This window comes from Balaenoptera ricei, chromosome 9 (assembly GCF_028023285.1).
Source record: "Balaenoptera ricei isolate mBalRic1 chromosome 9, mBalRic1.hap2, whole genome shotgun sequence".
Taxonomy (NCBI): Eukaryota; Metazoa; Chordata; class Mammalia; order Artiodactyla; family Balaenopteridae; genus Balaenoptera; species Balaenoptera ricei.
Window position 1 is genome coordinate 23,011,647 of NC_082647.1, and position 19,649 is coordinate 23,031,295.

The following is a 19,649-nucleotide window of genomic DNA, read 5'->3' on the forward strand; positions in this document are numbered from 1 at the left end:
TTATTCATATTTTATATTTTACTGCTTTCATATAAAATGTTGGTAACACTTTAAATGGCATATCTTGGGGAAGCCATCTTTAGTTCTTCTGGGTAATATAAAGCCTGTGTAATTTCCTTTACCTTCCACCTTAGCATCGAGAGTAAGCATGAGGTTACAATCCTAGGAGGACTCAATGAATTTGTAGTGAAGTTTTATGGACCACAAGGAAGTAAGTATATGTGTTGGTATGTGTTTTTTATTACAATCTTTTACTCTATTCCTTAATAGACAGTGAGAATATCAAGGGAGATGGTGATATGTGTAGTTTTTGAAAAGTAAATTTAATTGAATTCTAGAAGCAGTGAGGAAATCTTGCTCTTACCATAATTACTTTATATGCTTTTCTCTTTTATCTCTGTGTGACAGTATTAAACATGAATTGTGAATTCTGGGTTTTGTGGAAATGTTTTCTGTTGTTTTTTGGGGGTGGGGTGGGCATGGTATAGATTGAGACAGTAGGCTATTACTTACCAAATAACTGAACAGTGTTTGATACTTTAAAGAATCAGGTAAATTTGGGGGAGAAAATGAACCTTTGCTAACTCTAGATTTTTTAAAGAAAAGTATTATAATTGAACATAGAGTACCTACTAGTTATAGTAGTTAGTTAGTTATAAGAGTTCCCTGACTCTTGAAGGAATTAATTTGCAAGGTTCTCAAAACAGGTTAGGATTTAATGTTTAACTTACACTCAGATTTATCTTCTGATTTGGAGACACAATCCTAATGTTTAACTTTTTTGCTTTTATTTCAGCACCGTATGAAGGTGGAGTATGGAAAGTTAGAGTGGATCTTCCTGATAAATACCCTTTCAAATCTCCATCTATAGGTATGTAACTACCCAGTTTCTCTCCTTAGAGAGTTTTGAAATGGAAAAAAAAAAAAATCCTACGTTTTATGGGAGATCATTAATTCCAGAAATATTTACTTAACTGAATTTTTTCCTTTTTTGGCTTAGGTTAATTAGTAATTTGGGGAGGGGGGTACTTCCATAGTGTGATAGAAGATGTTTAAATATACCCTTTGTATGCTTGTAATGACTATAACTCTAGATTTTTCTGTCTGTTAGGGTCAGATTAAACAATTTTAAGACCCACTGTCCATTCAGGCTATTAGCAGTAAAATAATAAACATCTTAAATCTCATTTTAAATGCCAGATTGTTGGAATTAATATTTTACAGTGCCTATTCTAATTCTGCCATTTAAAAATCCTGTGTATATCCTACTTTACTTTTGTTCACTCCAACTCTGGGTACCCTTTTCCATTCTCTACATTCCCAATCTTTTTAGCCCTCTAAACAGCTAAAGAAAGTAGAGAAGAAACCTCAGTGGGGTTGTATAAAGGGTATTTTTTTTCCTCACCTTCATCTTCTGCCCTAATTGGTGATATTAACCTATTACCACTGTTAAGGCATTTAGTAACAATTTAGGTATTTTAGCATAAGATGCTATAGAGGTATATTTGATTGAAGATTGATACCTTTAAATATTTTGAGACTTTAGAATGGTAGTAACTTAGCTAACTTAAGCCAACTTTTAAAAATTTCATTCTGTAGATGATTTTAAAATGTTATAAAATATTGACCAATTTTAAGAAGGAAGAAGAAAATAAAATTGGAATATATTAGAGCATTCTCTGTCACACTGAACCGCATGTTCAGAATTGTTAGGTTCAGATATCTTGCTACTGCTGTGGGCTTGTCTTCAGAGCTAATGCCAGAACTCTTGGAATTTAGACTCCCCCCGCCCCACCCCAAAAGGGTTTTTTAAAAGAGGTGGACCAAAGACATTCTGAGCTTTATGTTTTGATTCTAGGCCCCCACATTTCTGTCTAGGATAAATAATGCAGGAACGTTAGAATAGTCACAGGCTAATTCCCAGTCAGATGCAACGGCCTAGCCCCCTGACATCTAGCTACTTTATATGTTTTAGAATTTTATGCTATAAAAATACTACAGAGCATCTATAATCCCTTCTTAGGCTGGGTTTCTTAGTGCTCATTTTAAGAACAAACTGGTGATTTCCTCTTAAGTGCCCTTAAGTTGAGTTTTTAAACTCAGTAATTGAGAAGATACTTTATGGATAATTGAATTGGAAATCTCCCCATTGCTATAAGGGCCTCCAAGTTTTAGAGTTATCAGCTGGTGATATAGGAAGAGTGCTGTGAGGTGCTGAATCTTTGAGACAATCCCTGAGTGTATCTGACTTAATACCTTAGCATACTTGGGACACCAGCCGTTTCTCAGTTCCATTCCAGTGTGGTGGAATGTAGGTTTCACTCAGTTCGGGAGGGCTTTAGTGTCACATTGTGGTTCCCTATCCCCCATTTGTCTTTTAACTTTAGGGTGTTTGTTTCTATACAGGCATTTAAAACTTTTATGTAGTTGAGTGGTATGATCTTTAAACCTTTACAAACAGAATGTCCAAACCATGTAAATTCATTCAAATATATTTCATACGTACCTATTTACTTAAAGACTAAAAATTGGCTTGCTAAATCTAGTTTTGTTACCCTAGATTCCTAGTCAGAAAGGAAACAGTATAGCTTGTTGAAACTAACAGTGAACCTATAGAAATGCAATTACATATCCTGTAGAAATGTAGTTTTTTCTCAAGTCTTGTCTTAACATATATTTCCAGGTAATATAATTATTTCATCATAACTTTCAAAGTGTAAATATCTAAACTTCAGACATTGTTTATTAACTAATGGCCCAACAGAAGCCTCTGTACTTTCTTAAATTAATGATGTAACATGAAATTGGTTAGGACAAATGACTAGGCTAATTTAACTTCTTTATAATTTTTCCTTTGCCTTTCTGTGTGCTTTTAGAACTTCGTGATACCTACAAATGTGTACCATATTCTCTTAGGGAAGTAGATCTAGTTGAAATATTTGTACAAGCTGTCCTTGTTTCCTCCAAAGGAAGATTGCATAAGAGAGTTTTAATCAGTTGTGTGGGGTGACCCATTTTCAGGTCGTCAACAATGTAATTACTGTTAGAATGTGCTTTAAACATTTTGAGAGGTAGTGGCTCATGTAGAATAGGCAAAGATTCCTTTTTGAATTGTATAGATAGTTGCAGAATTATACAGAAGGGCAAGGAGATAAGATAAATCCAACTTCACTGCTCTTTTTAAACCCTGCCTCTATAGTATCTAGGCAGGCATACCCTTCTTTCTGAGCCAAATTTTGAGATGTGCAAATTTAGATTAAGTATTTTAATGTTTAGCTCTTGGAATTTTAAAGTATATATGTATATATACTTTTTTGTTTAATATTACTATGTATTTTTTTAATTGTATAAATGCTCCATATCCATAGTAGGAATGTAAGAAGGTCCAGGTGAGCAAAAGTAAAGAAAAATTAAAATGTCTTATAATCCTGTCCCTCAATAGATATCATTATTTGCATAAAGTGCATAAAAATGTACTTTAAACCATTTTTCTATGCATGTATAAGTGTATATGCAATGTAATTTGACAGGCTCATCTTTGGTATATACTCCAAATACAGTTTTAGAGAGTTTTCAGTAGTTACATGATTGCATGAGGTATAACTAAAAATGTCCTTTTAGAAACAGTTTACATCTTTCAGTAAGTTTTTCCCCCCAAATAGCAATAAACTCCTTCAACTCCTCTTTGGAAAGAGAAGGAATATAAACAGACTCCTGGGGAAGTTATGAGCTTACTCTTACAATGCCGTCATTGTTCCAAACATCTTAAGCTCATCTTCTGGAATTTTACATTCTCTTTGAATATCATGAGTGATGGCAAATCTTGATGCTTTGAAGCTGGATATAAATTTTTGAAATGGCTAAAGGTCATTTAATTCTAGAGAATAAGATTAATTGGAAAACAAAGTAACATCAGTTGAAGTCTAAAATGATATATGATTGTGAAAGTGACTTAAGTTTAAGGATTATGATTTTCTTTTAAACTGGCCCTATGGGCTCTTTCAAAAGGAAATTATAAAACTCCTTTAATCAACTGTAATGTCATTGAAATATTTGCATCGTTTTCCAGAGAGACTGCTTTGATGTAAATCATATTTGAATCTTTAAGTTCTGATTTATTTGAAAGTACAGACTTTTATCTTTTTCATTCAGAAACATTCCTAGAATGCTAGCAGTGCTGCTGGGTGTGTCACTGTGTAGTTAGGAGAATGTGATTGGTCAGTGGACTGGTTCGGGAAAGAGTGGGAAAGAATGGTTCTGGCCCTGGTTCTCCTTGACTGTGAGAATGATACTTATCAGAACTGTTGTTTCCTCTTCTAGAAAATGAGATAGTGGAATTAAATGAACTCTGCATGTTTGATACTGACCAATGTATTAAATACTCAGAATATATTGATATATGGCATTCTACCAGATACTTAGGAAGGCTGTATAAGGCTTTCACTAGTTGGGAGGAAAAAATAAACACATATAAAATACTGCATTTGCTTTAGTGACAGCATTTCCTTGCTTTTTAGGACAAGTGTGCGTTAGCAGCTCAGTTGAGGAAGAAAGAGTATATGGAGGAGATAGGCTTTTACAAGAATTGTATTTCACGTATTGAGAATAAAGTCTTCACAAAGCTTCAGAGATGTGAAGGTGAACATAAGGACTTTACAAATACTCTTTCAAAACCCAAGTAGTGCCCAGCCCATGAAGATTATGTTATATGCAAAGGAGTTGCTACAGAGACTGCCATATTCTATACTTCTCCAGATTCACAGTTTTCAGTTGTTACACGTGTGCTCATCTACTGTAAAGAAAGAGCTTTTATCCGTCAAAGAAAAGACTTGCAGTTGCTGTGTGGGGAAATAAAAATGAGTGATCTCATATATACAGAGGTCACATGGAGGAATTTTTTATAAAAATTAAAAATAATCGATAAGCATAGGATACAGATGGTTTGTGTCTAATCCAAAGAATGCAGATTAAAAAAATGAGAGAATATATGACTTATCAAATTGACAGGTTAAACATTGTTGGCAAAGGTATTATGATGTAGCCAACCTAACAGTATTTATTGATAAAATTTTGTATCCTTTGAGTGATTTTACTTAAAATAAGGAAATACCCAGAGGTGTACACTCAGATTAATGTACAAGCGTATGTAAATTGCAGTGTTATTTTTAAAACTTAAAAGTTGGAAGCAACCTAAATCACCCAGTTGATAATAAAGTAGTTAAATTATGGTACATTTTAATGGACAAAATGTTTCACAACCATTACTCATATTTTAACACCATCTTTAAAGGAACACATAGGAGGGAATTCCCTGACCAACCAGTGGTTAGGACTTGGCACTGTCACTTCCAGGGACCTGGGTTCAATCCCTGGTCAGGGAACTAAGATTTTTGTAAGTCGAACGTGCAGCGTGGCCAAAAATAAATAAATGAATGAATGAATAAATAAATAATGGAACACACAGGAAAATGTATAACATTATATAGTGTAACAATAATTTTTTCCATGCAAATTCCAAGTATGAATGCCAAATATTGGCTATAGTTATCCATGGCTGTTAAGGGAATTAAAACCATTTTTCTGTAATTCCCAAATATTCTAGAGTAAGTTCCCTTTTATTATAAAAGTAAATATTTAAAAACATATGGCAAGTGCATGTCTTTTGAATGTCCTGTCTACATCTTTGTCTGAGTCTATGCTTTTCCTGTCTTTTGTTCTAGAAAGCCACCAAGCAATCCTTGGCCAGAATTCTCACCTGGTAGCTTGCTAAGGGCCTGCTGACCCCCATGTTTCCCACCACCCTCCTTTCTTTTTTACCTTCAGTTTTAATTATTTGTGCGTGTAAGTGTACCTACTATTTCCTTTGTTTCTCTGCTTACAGTTTAGTTTACTCCATCTTGGAATAAACCTTTAAGTATAGCTATTCTCCACTCCTTTTCTTCCTTTCTCTTTTCCCTTCCCTTGTTACCTTGAGCAATTCTTATCTGCTTCTTTTTTCAGTCTGACTCCTCCACTTGTGTTTCCCTTTGTTCCATTTTTCTCTTCATATGAACCAAGAAGGCTCCCGTTTACAGCTAATAATAACAGTAATACTTTTTTTTTTAACAGAAGGGGAGGGGAGAGTCTGTTCTCTTATTTTCAACAGGCAGAATTAAGCCTCTTATTTTTATTTTTATTTATTTTTTATTTTTTAAATTTTATTTATTTATTTTTTGGCTGCGTTGGGTCTTCATTGCTGCACGCGGGGGCTACTCTTCGTTGTGGTGCATGGGCTTCTCATTGCAGTGGCTTCTCTTGTTGCGGAGCACGGGCTCTAGGCACGCGGGCTTCAGTAGTTGTGACTCGTTGGCTCTAGAGCACAGGCTCAGTAGTTGTGGCACACGGGCTTAGTTGCTCCGTGGCATGTGGGATCTTCCTGGACTAGGGATCGAACCTGTGTCCCCTGCATTGGCAGGTGGATCCTTAACCACTGCGCCACCAGGGAAGTCCAATAACAGTAATACTTTGGATAAACCTCACCCAAGGGGGCAAAATTATGTCTTCTGATAAAATACAACATAAAATATTAGATTTAAGCCTTTCAGCCTCTAAAGCAGCGGTCCCCAACCTTTTTGACACTAGGGACTGGATCTGTGGAAGACAATTTTTCCGCGGGGTTGGGTGGGGCTCGGATGGTCCAGGTGGTAATGCAAGCGATGGGGAGTGGCAGATGAAACTTCGCTCACTCGCCCACCGCTCACCTCTTGCTGTACGGCCCAGTTCCTAACAGGCCGCTAGCAGTCCATGGCGGGGGTGTTGGGGACCTCTGGTCTAAAGGTCTTGAAAGTACCTTGAAAAGTTCCCTTCAAGATCTACAGTAGTCTCCATCAGATCTACCTATTTTACTTCAACACTAGCATTCAAGAGAAAATTTTAAAGTTGTCATTTAATCTTATTTTTAAATATCTACTAACTAGTATATTAATAGACATGTATTCTACTAATTTCAGATAGAACTATAGAGTATTTTAGAATCTTTTGCAGGTAACCGTAAGACCAGCCTGGGAACTCTGTCACCATTTATACTTTTTTAAAATAGAAAACTCTTTTGTAAGAGCCAGCTAACAAGTCTAACTCACTTTTCAAACACTACCTGTGTGTATCTCCATATTAACAGTGAGGAGGACCCCCTCAGGAGCAAGCTATATGCGCTGTGTGTCTGGACTGTAATTTGATGATACCATAGCTGACTGTGTAAGAGGAATGGTTGGTTGAGAACAAGATTCTGGAGAGACCACTTAATGTGTTTGCCGAATGTTGATAAAATGGCCAGGGGAAAAAACAAGCTTATTCTGCAGTGTAATTGATGTCAATAGCATATGGCAAGAGCTAGCCAAGTCCATTTGAGTAAATAGAAACAAAACGAAAGAGTCATGGACAGTAACAAAAGTTATAATGCTATTTTGAGCTCTACCAATGGCCTTTACAATTAGGTCAGACTATCATCTAAACAGAATGGTTTTAGGTCATTCTTTTCCAAAGGAAACTAGACTAGATAACCTGTCTGAGTTCCTTCTAAGTTTCCCAATCTGCCACCAGTTTTTAATTAAAAGATATTCTGATAATCAGTGCACCATATTCTTTTTACTTGTGCCAGTGATTAAAGGAAATGTTTTCACCTTTTTCATTGGCAGATTCACAGACTCTTCTGGCATAATACATTTTTTATTTCACTATGGCTGGAAATTACCTCACAGTATTTTTGGAATGGAGTTTTATAACATATGGTATGACTAACTGTAGAGCTTAGAATATTTACCATTTACTTTGTGTCTTCCTAGCTGGAAACATTGTACAGTTACTCCCTCAGGAACTACTGCGAGTAACTTAAGTGAGCCCTGCTTAGTCAGGAGTAGACCAGGATTGGGAGTAGAGAGGAGTGTGGCATGCATGAGAGGTTTGGGGTCAGTCGTTTAACAAAGACTACTTGAACCACTGTATTTCCACAAATAGGATGAATTCTTAGACTGAGGAAGCAAAATTCCATTAAGATCACCTGTATACTTCGCTACTTTTGCAACCTTGGGTTTGAATTTAGTTCCTGTTTCAGTTACATTCTAGTAGAAAAGTTTCCTAAAAAAAATTTTTTTAGATCATGCTATGAGAATGTAAGCCATTGTTAAAAGTTCTCCTTTTACTGGAGTTCTGAAAATGAGATTTTTCAGGATAGATTTTTGAAAAGATTATGTCTGGCAGCTGAGGCAGAACCTACTTTCTCATAAAATGGATACATCTCGCATCATGTCTTCTAATCAGCTCCACAAATTTATCAGATACCAACTGTGTGCAGGGCATTATTCTAGGTGCTAGAGATACAGAAGTGAACAAAGTGCTCTCTTGACCCTTAAATCCTTTTGTGATGGTTGGAGTGGGGGGAGATAAAGCAAAATTTTAAATGTCTGATAGCTTTATGCAGAGAACTGATGTGATAGAATTGACATGATAGCTATCTTAGGCTAGGTATTCAGGAAGGGCTTCTCTGACAAAGTAAATTTAAGCTGAGGTTTAAATGAAAAGGGGAAAAAAGCCAGCCCTGATGCTCCAGGGTCAGGGACGAGAGCATTTTAGGCAGAAGAAATTGTGAGGACAAAGACCCCGAAGCAGGAGCTTTGCATGCTCTGGGAAGAGAGATGAAGCTGGGAGGCTGGGTAGAGAGCATGAGATATGAGAAGGGGTCCAAGTGGTAGGCAGGGCGAGGTCCTGTAGAGCTTTGCTGGCCAGGTTAAACGGTTGAGTTATATTCTTAATGTAATGGAAAAAAATCATTGCAACATTTTAAACAGGTTCAGTGATCACTCTGCTGTTGTGGGGAAAGAGTAGAGATACTGGTGGTTTGGATCAAGGTGCCATGGTTGAAAAACTCTGGTGTATTGGATTGGCCAAAAAGTTTGTTCGGTTTTAAGTAAAAATAAAAGACACATTTTTCATTTTCACCAATCATTTTATTGAACAATTATTCACTAACCGAATGAACTTTTTGGCCAACTCAATAGATACACATTACTTGAAGAAATCTATTATATAGAGGAAAGCATACAAATGAGGCTGTTACCTAGAGGAAGATAAAAGGAAGGCTCTACTTTTTATTTCTTGAATAGGAGATTTTGCTCCTTGCAGGGAGTTGTCTAGAAGAGAAGGAAAGCTTGGTGATGTTGGACGTCAGGAGGAGAATTAAAGGAGCAATGCCTTTGACACTGTAGGAAGGGACAAGATCAGAACACAAATAGAAGACTGGTACTTGAGAAGACCATGAACATGAACATTTGAGCAAGCTGTTGAGGCAGGAAAAATTAGCATGTGGGGGGGTGGATTTTGTTGGGGATGATGAGGGATCCTGCCAGTTGGCACCCATTTTCCAAAAAAAATGGGCAGGGCTATTAAATCAAAGTGAGAAATGGAGGGGCAAAGGGAATGGGAGATTTGCAGAATAATGGTAAAATGTCCAAGTCATTGGAGAATGGGGGAGCAAGCTACTAGAGAAAGAAGAGAGGAAAATTATAGGGGATGTTGAATCCACAAAAGTTGTTATAGAGCATACTTTTTAAAATTGGTATATTTGTTTACTGACATCTCTCCTCCCTGCCAACCCAAGAGATATAAACTCCATGAAGGCAGTTCCTGGGTCTGTTTTACTAAAAATCCGTCTCCCCAACTCCGGGCTTCATACATTGCCTGTTCTGCAGAAGAATATCTGCTGAGTGAGTTAGTGAATAAATGAGTGAATGCCTATTTAGAGACATCCTCAAGTCCAAGTAAGAATTGTGAATGATTGGTTTCCTCCAGTTGTAGATGGGTATTTTGGAGGGGAGAGGGCAGGGGATTTGCAGAGAATTGCCAGAGAGTGATGATGGTGATAGCTCTTAAACCTAGTTAGGAGAAGGGGTGAAAATAAGAGGGTGGTAGGTAGGAATAAAGAGGGAGGGTCAATGGATTAGAGTTGACAGGTGAAAGAATTGTTCATGGGGTGGGAAGCTCTTTGACAAGGATAGGAGACTGTAGTGGGAGAGGGGATGTCTGAATTTGTGATTTTGGAAGTGAAGCTATTTGTAGGGATGACAGACTTCAAGGCATGTCCTGGGAGTGTGAATGAGATAGAACTGAGGAAAGATCATTAAGAAGAAGCTTAGAGAACTGAGAGGCCCCAGGGTGTGAAGAGGGTGGTCTGTGTAGGTAATAATGTCACTAAAAATGACAGGAGTTGGTGGGGGAGAGACTTGGGGGCTTAGGTGCTGAAGTTCTCAATGATGGAAGAAGTCAGTAGTCAAATTGGCCCTGTCAATGAAAAACCTGTTCTTAGCGGTTTGTAATATCTAAATTTATTCAGCTTCATCCTGCTGTATAGCCAGAGTAAAAATAATAGTCGGCTTTGATTTCCCTTCCCCAGGCCACCTCTAAGGGGTAACCTTGGTTTTGCACATGCTTGCTTCTGTGAGAAGGTTTGTCCATTTCCTTCTTGAAGCTGGCTAATGTCAGTTTTAATTCTGCCTTTAACAATTCATTATTATATAATCTTTCCATTTGCTGTATAAAAGTTCCACCTAACTTGCTGTTCAGGTTAGTTCCTACTTGAACTTTAGTTCCTCTAGCTTTTGAGCTGGTTGGTTATTCTGACATCTTCTGGGCATAAAATTCATTTTCCCTTTAGGATTGGTGGTATAATGAAAACATATATTCTTAGCTTCATTTTTCTTTAGTTAAACTGAAATTCTTTTAAAAAAATAAGAGTAATATCTTAGTTCCCTTGGAAAAGCTTGTTCACACAGTTCAGGATTTGTTCATATTCTTGGTGTTGGTGAAAATCATCTTGCTGGAAGAAACTTTGGAGATTATATCATCCTGTTTCCTTATTTGAAGGATTGTAAAAATGAGACTCAGGAAGGCGGAGATATATTACTACTAACTAGTTGCAGAGTCTGCCTTCTAGCTTCCAGTCCCGTGTTTTTTCCATATGCCAAATGCAATCAGAACAATCTTTTTTTTTTTTTTTTAATTATTAGCACCTTTAATTATTATTTATTTATTTATTTGGCTGTGTTGGGTCTTCGTTTCTGTGCGAGGGCTTCCTCTAGTTGCGGCAAGCGGGGGCCACTCTTCATCGCGGTGCGCCGGCCTCTCACTATCGTGGCCTCTCTTGTTGCGGAGCACAGGCTCCAGACGCGCAGGCTCAGTAGTTGTGGCTCACGGGCCCAGTTGCTCCGCGGCATGTGGGATCTTCCCAGACCAGGGCTCGAACCCATGTCCCCTGCACCAGCAGGCAGACTCTCAACCACTGCGCCACCAGGGAAGCCCAGAACAATCTTTTTAATAGTAAATATTAGAGTAACTGTATGTGCCATTTCCAGTGTGATAGGGTTATAAAAAAAAACTAATATCCCATAATCAAAATACCTTCTAATGCTCTTGACAATTCCTAAAGGATTAAGAGATGGATATGTAGGGGCAGATATTTTCATTTTTAGGATGAGAAAAGTGAGATGAAATTACTTGCCTGAGCTCATGAGTTACTGGTCACATGCTGTGCATATATTCATTAAATCTTGGTGACAGTCCTGTGATATGTGGATACCATTATTTAACCCAGCTTTATGAATAAGGAGACAGAAAGGCAAAGAGATACAGTAGGTCTAAGTGGAACTTAGGCAGTCTGACTGGAGCCTGATCTTTTAACCACGACTTTGTGTAGTAACAGTGGCAGAGACTTGAAATTAGGTCTCGAAATTTCAAGTCCAGTGTGTTCTGTCCATACTCTGCTGCCTCTGACCATGAAAATAAATCCTGCCTGATTCAGACAGTGTGGTTATATGAATGACCAGGAGAGTGAAAGATAAACTATGGAGACAGGAAAGAGATTACAATCTTCCAAAAATGGAAGTGCAGGAGAGTAGATTTAAGGCTGCAGGCTTTGGTCATCTGCTAGGTTGGTAGAAGAGTTATGCTGTTGAAGGATAACACTTCACCTTTTCTTAGTTATAAATGAATAAATGAACTTTTCTTATCCATCCAGCCCATTCCTCAGATTCCATATTATCAGAGAGAAAGGAAGAAACAGAAAAGAGGACCCCTTGTTGAGTTTAGATCTCCTGAACACACACAGGATCAGTTCAGAAGTTCCCATGACACAGGGCAATGAGAGTGAGCTCCTTGCTTGGTTCCTCACCCAAGAAGAGACCGGCCCAGGTCCATCTCTCCTGAGTAGGAAAGGCTCAGCTCTCGGAGGAGACTTCTGCCCGGGTGCAGGCTGCCACGGGCTGGGCCTGGCTGTCTGAGGTAAGATGAAAATCTATCTGAGGGTGCACCAATGCACCAAGCTGGCAGTATAGCTGTCACCAGTGAAGCTGGCAGCATCCCCACCCCTTTTTTATCTGGAACACCCTAACTCTGATCACCTCCTGCATGCTAGGAATGGAGATCCAAGTTATTGCCCTTAAAAAATTTAGTCTGAGATACTTCTAGGGGAGATAGGATTTAATCTTTAATAAATATATTTTAAATAATTATATCTACTTTAAAAATAGAGAATTAATCAGTTTCATTCTGAATGGTCTACTTTATGTGGGTATTTGTCCTGAAGATAGAATATCAGAGTAATTTAATATATTCATTTACTGTTTTCTCACAGGAATTCATAAGCTTATAATTAAATCATATCAGCCACAGCTGCCTCAACCATCTGCAGTCCAGGTTCATTTTACCTCTGGGATAAAGTTTTCATTTTTGCCTTTCGTGCTTTTCACCCATTTACCTTAGGGTGGATTTACCTTGTTTCATGAGTCACCTTGTTTGACCTCATTTCTTCAAGATTATTCTGGATGAAATTTCTGGATAGATGACTGGCCCTTAGGTATTTCATTCTACCCCCAGATTTGATCACTAAAAATATCCCCACTTGTAAACGGAACAAAGATGGAAGTATAATTAATTTTTGCCTCTTTCATGTACATATTGACCTCAGTATCAGTTATTCGAAAGTGTACAACTTTGTACAGATCCGCTCCTGGGATTGGACACAGAAACAGTCTGAAATAAAAAACAGTTTTCAGCATGACTCGGCACTGCGTTATTTACTTTCTCTGTTTATTAGCCTGTGGGTCAAGAGATTTGTTATTCTAGAGCAACTGAGTATTGGAGTGGAACAAGCAAAAGCATGGCATATTTTTCTATTTTAATAATCTGTGCTTTTGTTTTCTAAGATATGTAGTTTTTCATCAACTAAGCATGGTTTGGATTCCTCCTCCAGAATTATAAATTTCCTGATTCCCTTCTGATAAAAGACAGAGGACAGAGGTGGTGAGCTTTTTAGCTAAACAATTGTACCTGTTGTCCCCTTTTTTATAAATGTTTGAGCCATGCCAGAGAATAATTGTCCAAAAAATTTAAACAAAGGAGTTCTGAATTTTATCTGATCAAATCACTGAAATGTTATCATTAGAAAATGTCTGGTAGTGAATAAAATCTTAAATCATATGGATTAAAGGTGACTTGCTGCTTCCACTTATCATGTTTCCATAAAAGCAGTTTTCAAAATATGTTCTCTTAAAATATCTTCAAAATAGTTCCTGGTCAAATGGAAACAAGCGTTGGGAAAATTCTCTCGTTGCAGACAAATTCATTAATGTGGTGATAGCATTGCCAAAAGGAAGGAAAACATGCCAGGGCAAACACACTCAGTCCTGAGAACGCTCCTTCTCTGAATTCCTAGCCTGTTCTTTCTCTCCTCCCCTCCTTGTGCAGAAGTTTCATTGTTGCCATCATCATCCAGAATGTAAATAGCTTTGCCAGAAATGCTGCCCACAGCTTGTCCAAGGACAAATGTAAAGGAGATATAGATATATACAGATATAGATATATCTACCCCTTTCCATTTATTTGCATTGGGTATTTTTCTAACAATAGAAAAAGCCTGGTATAGGAAGAGATGAGTGTAGTGTGGAAATTGTTTTTGGTAGAAATGGTCTGGCTGTGCTTGTTCCTCAATAGCAAGTTTATAAACTCCATTTCTGCCTACTTTGGAATAGTCAGCGGATTTTGTGTCTCTTTGTGGTATTTTAGCATGTTAGTAACTTTGTATTATATTCTCCAGAATACCTATGTACCTAAAATGTGCCTCACAGAATTAATTTCCTTTATGGACTTAACCATTGGCCATTTCCCCTTAAGTCCTCTGTTCTCAGAGGTCTGGCCATTGTTACTAAATCCTAGGTTTTAGAGCTGATGGTCCTTTTACAAACAGAATAAGAGTGGAGGTTTTGGAGATCATGTAGCCCAGCTGTTTCTCTTTGCAGGTAAGGAAGCAGACCCACAGAAGTGTAGGGACCTGATCAAGGCCTGCAGTTAATAGCAGAGTTGGGACTAGAAGCCAAATCCCTATTAGTACTTTTCTCTTTCCAGTCCGACTCTGCTCTCCACCTCAGAGCTCAGATGGGGTTTTATATTTAGCAGGGGCACGGGGGACTGGGCTCCAACCCATTTATTACTAAAGAATATGTTTACTAAGCCCTTTTAGGCCCTCTTTCTTATATAGTCTTGGACTCAACCAAGCCAAAATCTAGATTTAATTGAAAACAGTGTGGAAACTATATTGATTCCAAATGTAATCTCCAGACCTTGTACAGGGGGGAGGCAGGAACCTTAATCTTTCAGAGACAATTTTGGGAAACATTTAAAACTTTTTTCACCATAGCTATTTCCTTGACTTATACCTTTGAGGTTCCCTGTGACATCAAATTACTGAAGCTTCATTCTTTTTTTTTTTAAATTTTTTGTTGAAGTATAGTTGATTTACAATGTTGTGTTAATTTCTGCTCTACAGCAAAGTGATTCAGTTATACGTATATACATTCTTTTTTTATATTCTTTTCCATTATGGTTTATCATAGGATATTGACTATAGTTCCCTGTGCTATACAGTAGGACCTTGTTGTTTATCCATCCTATATATAATAGCTTACATCTGCTCACCCCAACCTCCCACTCCATCCCTCCCCCAACCCCCTCGGCAGCCACCAGTTTGTTCTCTACATCCATGATTCTGTTTCTGCTTCGTAGATGGGTTCATTTGTGTCGTATTTTAGATTCCACATGTAAGTGATATCATATGGTATTTGTCTTTCTTTCTGACTTACTTCACTTAGTATGATAATCTCTAGTTGCATCCACGTTGCTGCAAATGGCATTATTTTGTTCTTTTTTTATGGCTGAGTAGTATTCTATTGTATATATGTACTACATCTTTTTATCCATTCATCTGTCGGTGGACATTTAGGTTGTTGCCATGTCTTGACTATTGTGAATAGTGCTGTTGTGAACATAGGGGTGCATGTATCTTTTTGAATTATAGTTTTGTCTGGGTATATACCCAGGAGTGGGATTGCCGGATCATATGGTGATTCTATTTTTAGTTTTCTGAAGCTTCATTCCTTCTAACCCATTTCCATTGCTGCGATCCTACTTCTGGTATAGGGGTGGGGGTGGTTTAAAAAGGATAACGGAGAAAATATCCCCACCACTAAGAACTAAGCACTCATGATATTTGTACATATTTGTTTCCAGTTTTTTATCTATGTGCACACTTTTTAAAATACCAGGGCAAATAATATACAAGTACATATATCTTTTTAGTATGTGTGCTGCCGAAGCAAGAGCTAGCTCTTTTTTAAAGGAATGTAGTTTTACAGATAAATTCATCTTTAATCACCATTCCTCATTCTGTTACCTATTCCCACCATGACCTTGGCCCTGCACCCTCACTAAAATAATTACTCTTATAAATTTGGTATATGTTGGTCCAATACAGTTTTCTGTGCTCGTTACCATAGAGAATATGTAGTGTTGCTTTGTTTTAGTTTATGTAAATGGTATCATGCTGTAAATATATCATCCTGCAACTTTTTTGTTTCCCCTCAGCTTTGGCTCTATCCTAATTGATACATACTGACCTAGTTCACTACCTTGGCTGTATAGGACTCCCAGTATAAGGATGTACTACAGTCTCTCCCATCCCTTGTTGATGGGGTTGAACTTGGTTCTTGGCTTTTATAAACACTGCTGCAACAGATATCCTCGTTGCCCTCTTGGACACATGTATTAGTGTTTTTCTGAGGTTCGATAGAATTTTTATTCTGCTTTTTCTTCTCTTAACATTAAGGCATGAACATTTCCATTGACTTAGTATAATCGCCTCATAAACACATACCTTGTGCATCTAGACTTTGAAACACCTTGAATGAAAAATGAATATGAAATAGTAATTGGACACAAATCTTTTTGCGTCAGAGTAATTTAAACATTGCATGGGCTCTCTTGATAGTAGTAGATAAAACATTAAGCTATTTCAACACAAAAGATTAAAAAACAAAAATTGGAAGCATGATTAGTACTTGGAGTGGCTAGAGCACGTGAGGATTGGAATGCCTAGGATTTCATATAGTCTCATCCCCGTTTTCTAAGTCTAGAGAAGTTTCTTAGCTTTTTGGAGATGACCTCTGTCACACCTCATCCTTGAGGATCTTCCTTTGATGCCACTTGTCTGCATCTTTCCTGACATCTTCCTCTCCTCATACATGCTTCCCCTGTCACCTCTTTGCACACTGCAGTTATTTCTTTGTGTGTCTTGTCCCATTGCTCCAGTGACCTCCTCGATAATAGAGTACTGTCTTTATTTGGTTTTGTTCCCTAAATAAGCACAGTGCCTGACACATAGATGTTGACCAAATATATTTTGAATGAATGAAAGAGAACATGTGAGGTGGGAGTGGGGTGAGGGAGGGTGGGATTGGGACGTGGTGATAGCCACTTAATAAGGAACTTCAATTTATTGAAAGGAGGGTACGGAATAAGGAAGTCTAAAAAGGAAGTAAGGGGACTTCCCTGGCTTTCAAGTGGTTAAGACTCCGTGCTGCCATTGCGGGGGCACGGGTTCAGTCCCTAGTCAGGGAACTAAGATCCCGCATGCCGTGTGGCACGGCCAAAAAAATAAATAAATAAAATTAAATTTAAAAAAGGAAGTAAGGCGATAAGGATGACAAAATGAGAGCTTTGACAGTGGATCTCTGCTTTAGAATACTGTCATTTGCTTGTATACAAACTGATTAAGTCACTGGTTTTGAGTTAGAAAATAATTTCTTTTTGGAATTTAAATATCAATATATTTGTTTAAAAGTCTATACACACTTGTTTTTCTAGGAATAAATCAAAAAATTTGAATCCCTGACAGATATAGCCATCTTACAGAATTTTTTTAAACACCTTGCCTAATTTCTTGGTTGCCCCAATTTTAATCAAAACTGGGTTTCCTGGAATGAGTAGACTAAAGTTAAAGGAAATATTTTGGTCACTGTTCTTATGAAATCCTTTGCGGTATGGAAGCGGTACTCCTTTAGCATTTCAGCAGCTTCATTCATGTTCCGCACACGGTGTAGCACAATGATACCAGTAACTGAGCTTCGGAAGGAGAAGTTCAAATGCAGAACCTCCACATTTAGTGATTGAACAATAAAACTTTGGGAAGGAAAGTCAGAGTAGCTTTCTTAACTTTTATCATGGCACTAGTTATAAACCATTTAGTACTATAAATTTTCTTGGCAAGTACCGTCATAGCTCAGAAAATAATTTCTTGTAATGATTATTTTGTATTAGAAGCTGCATTGCTCTCAAAGTTTGCTCATTTGATTAGTAGAACTCTGATGTATTTTAAGTAATTGACACAGTCAAGAGAATATAGTCTTACCAGTAACCAAAGATCTAAGATTGAAAGTAATGAGTTATCCTAATACTGAAATTGTTTCCAGTACTGAAATACTTTAAAACTAATTGTTCTCTGGATACTTTTTGCTGCTAATTAACATCTCTTTTTACAGGATTCATGAATAAAATTTTCCATCCCAACATTGATGAAGCGTAAGTAACTGTTTAAAAATGTTTAAATCTTAGCAGCAACTGCTCTTGGTTAGAGTTCATCTCTCTGTTATAAAAAAGCCTCAATTATCTTTTTGGAGTTTAACAACAGATAGGACTGTAAGAATGGTCACTTCCATTATAGAATCCAGGAATACGATATTCTAACTTAGTTCAGGGTCCACTATTGGACTGCTTGGTTTTTTCCACTGTCATGAATGGGTCCTTCATTTTCCTTGATATCCAGCTAACATTTGTGATATTCCATATCTCTGTTCTCTTTGTATAGACCCTGTCCCAAGATCTGTCTTCAGTGTACATATTATATTATTTTCAGCACTTAAAGTATTTCTCAGTCCTTGAGAGTAAAGCAAACAGTTAATGAATCTTAATTATCCCTTTCTTTCCTTCTCATATTTTATTAGTGATATTTTAAAATGTGATATCAGTGCCTCCTATTTGTCCTGCAGTTTTTCCTTGTCATGGCACTAAATTTTGATATTACACATACGCACACACGTGCATACATATGAAGTATTCTGAACTTTGAGAGGTTGTATGTATATATATACATCATGCCCCATTGTCCTTTAATACTTTCATGTATCAGTCATCTTAACAAGGATGTTCTCTTATGTAACTGCAGTATAGTTGTCAGATTCAGGAATTGAATATTAATGCAGTACTTTTTCATCTACTGCCATATTCTGGTAATGGACTTTTTAGCACTTTTTTTTTTTTTTCATTCATTAAAGGATCCAGTCCAGTATCATCTATTGCATTTAGTTGTCATGTTTCTTTAAACTACTTCAATCTGAAACCATTCCTCAGCTTTTTATAAAACTGACATTTTTAAGGAATAAAGACCAGTTATTTCATACTGTCCCTCAATTTGGGTTTGTCTGATTTTTCCTTATCATTAGGTTCAGAGTATGCTCTTAAGGCCAGAAAACCAAAAAGTGAGATTGTGTCCTCCTCAGGGTATCCTCTTTGGAGGCACACAGGTTTGTCTGCCCTGATAACCAGTGTTAATTCTCATCACGTGGTTAAGGTGTTGTCTGGTTTCTCCATTGTGTAGTTACTGGTTTTCCCTTTCAGTCTGTCAGTAGACACTTCAGACTTTGTGTATATTCTGCTCCTCATCATGTTTTCCCCAATTGGGATTCTCTGGGGTTTTTTTTTAATGATCTATTAAAAATATTTTTCCTGATGATTAAACTAGTTGCCAGATACATGCAACTAACTTTCTAATTTTTTTTAAAATGCCATTCTTTCCATCTGTTTCAGGTCAGGAACTGTGTGTCTAGATGTAATTAATCAAACTTGGACAGCTCTCTATGGTGAGTTTGGCCATGGAATATTTTTTAGAGATGTTGAGACACTGCCTAAAAAAATGTTGTTTGGATTTTCTTCTCTGGTTTAAAATGTTTTGTTGGGAATGGGAAGGGATTTTGAAAGCCGGGTGGGAAAGTTTAATCAGTGAAAAAAACGTTTTCTCATGAGTACAGACTTTGGTTTAGCAGTGGAAGTTTGAAATAATCTTGTAAGATTCTGAAATTAATGTATAGTGATACACATATGCAGACACACAAATACATATGCAGACATTTTATATATGTGTTATTCTGAAGCACATTGTATATATGTTTATCTGTAATGCCTTTTAGTTTTGGAAAAACTCTTAGGAATGTCCCTTTGAAATGAGATAATGTATTAAG

The 19,649-nt window shown here is 37.2% G+C and overlaps 1 protein-coding gene across 2 annotated transcripts in view; it reads left to right on the top strand.

Annotated features, from left to right (window-relative positions):
* Window positions 1–19,649, top strand: part of UBE2H (ubiquitin conjugating enzyme E2 H) — a 102,578-nt gene that overhangs the window by 59,538 nt on the left and 23,391 nt on the right. The window contains exons 2-5 of one of the 2 annotated variants that reach the window (XM_059933405.1): window positions 135–211; window positions 797–871; window positions 17,895–17,934; window positions 19,219–19,271. In XM_059933405.1, coding sequence (XP_059789388.1) covers window positions 135–211; window positions 797–871; window positions 17,895–17,934; window positions 19,219–19,271 — 245 coding nt within the window. The remainder of the gene's footprint in view (window positions 1–134; window positions 212–796; window positions 872–17,894; window positions 17,935–19,218; window positions 19,272–19,649) is intronic. The other variant, XM_059933406.1, reaches the window with a different exon arrangement.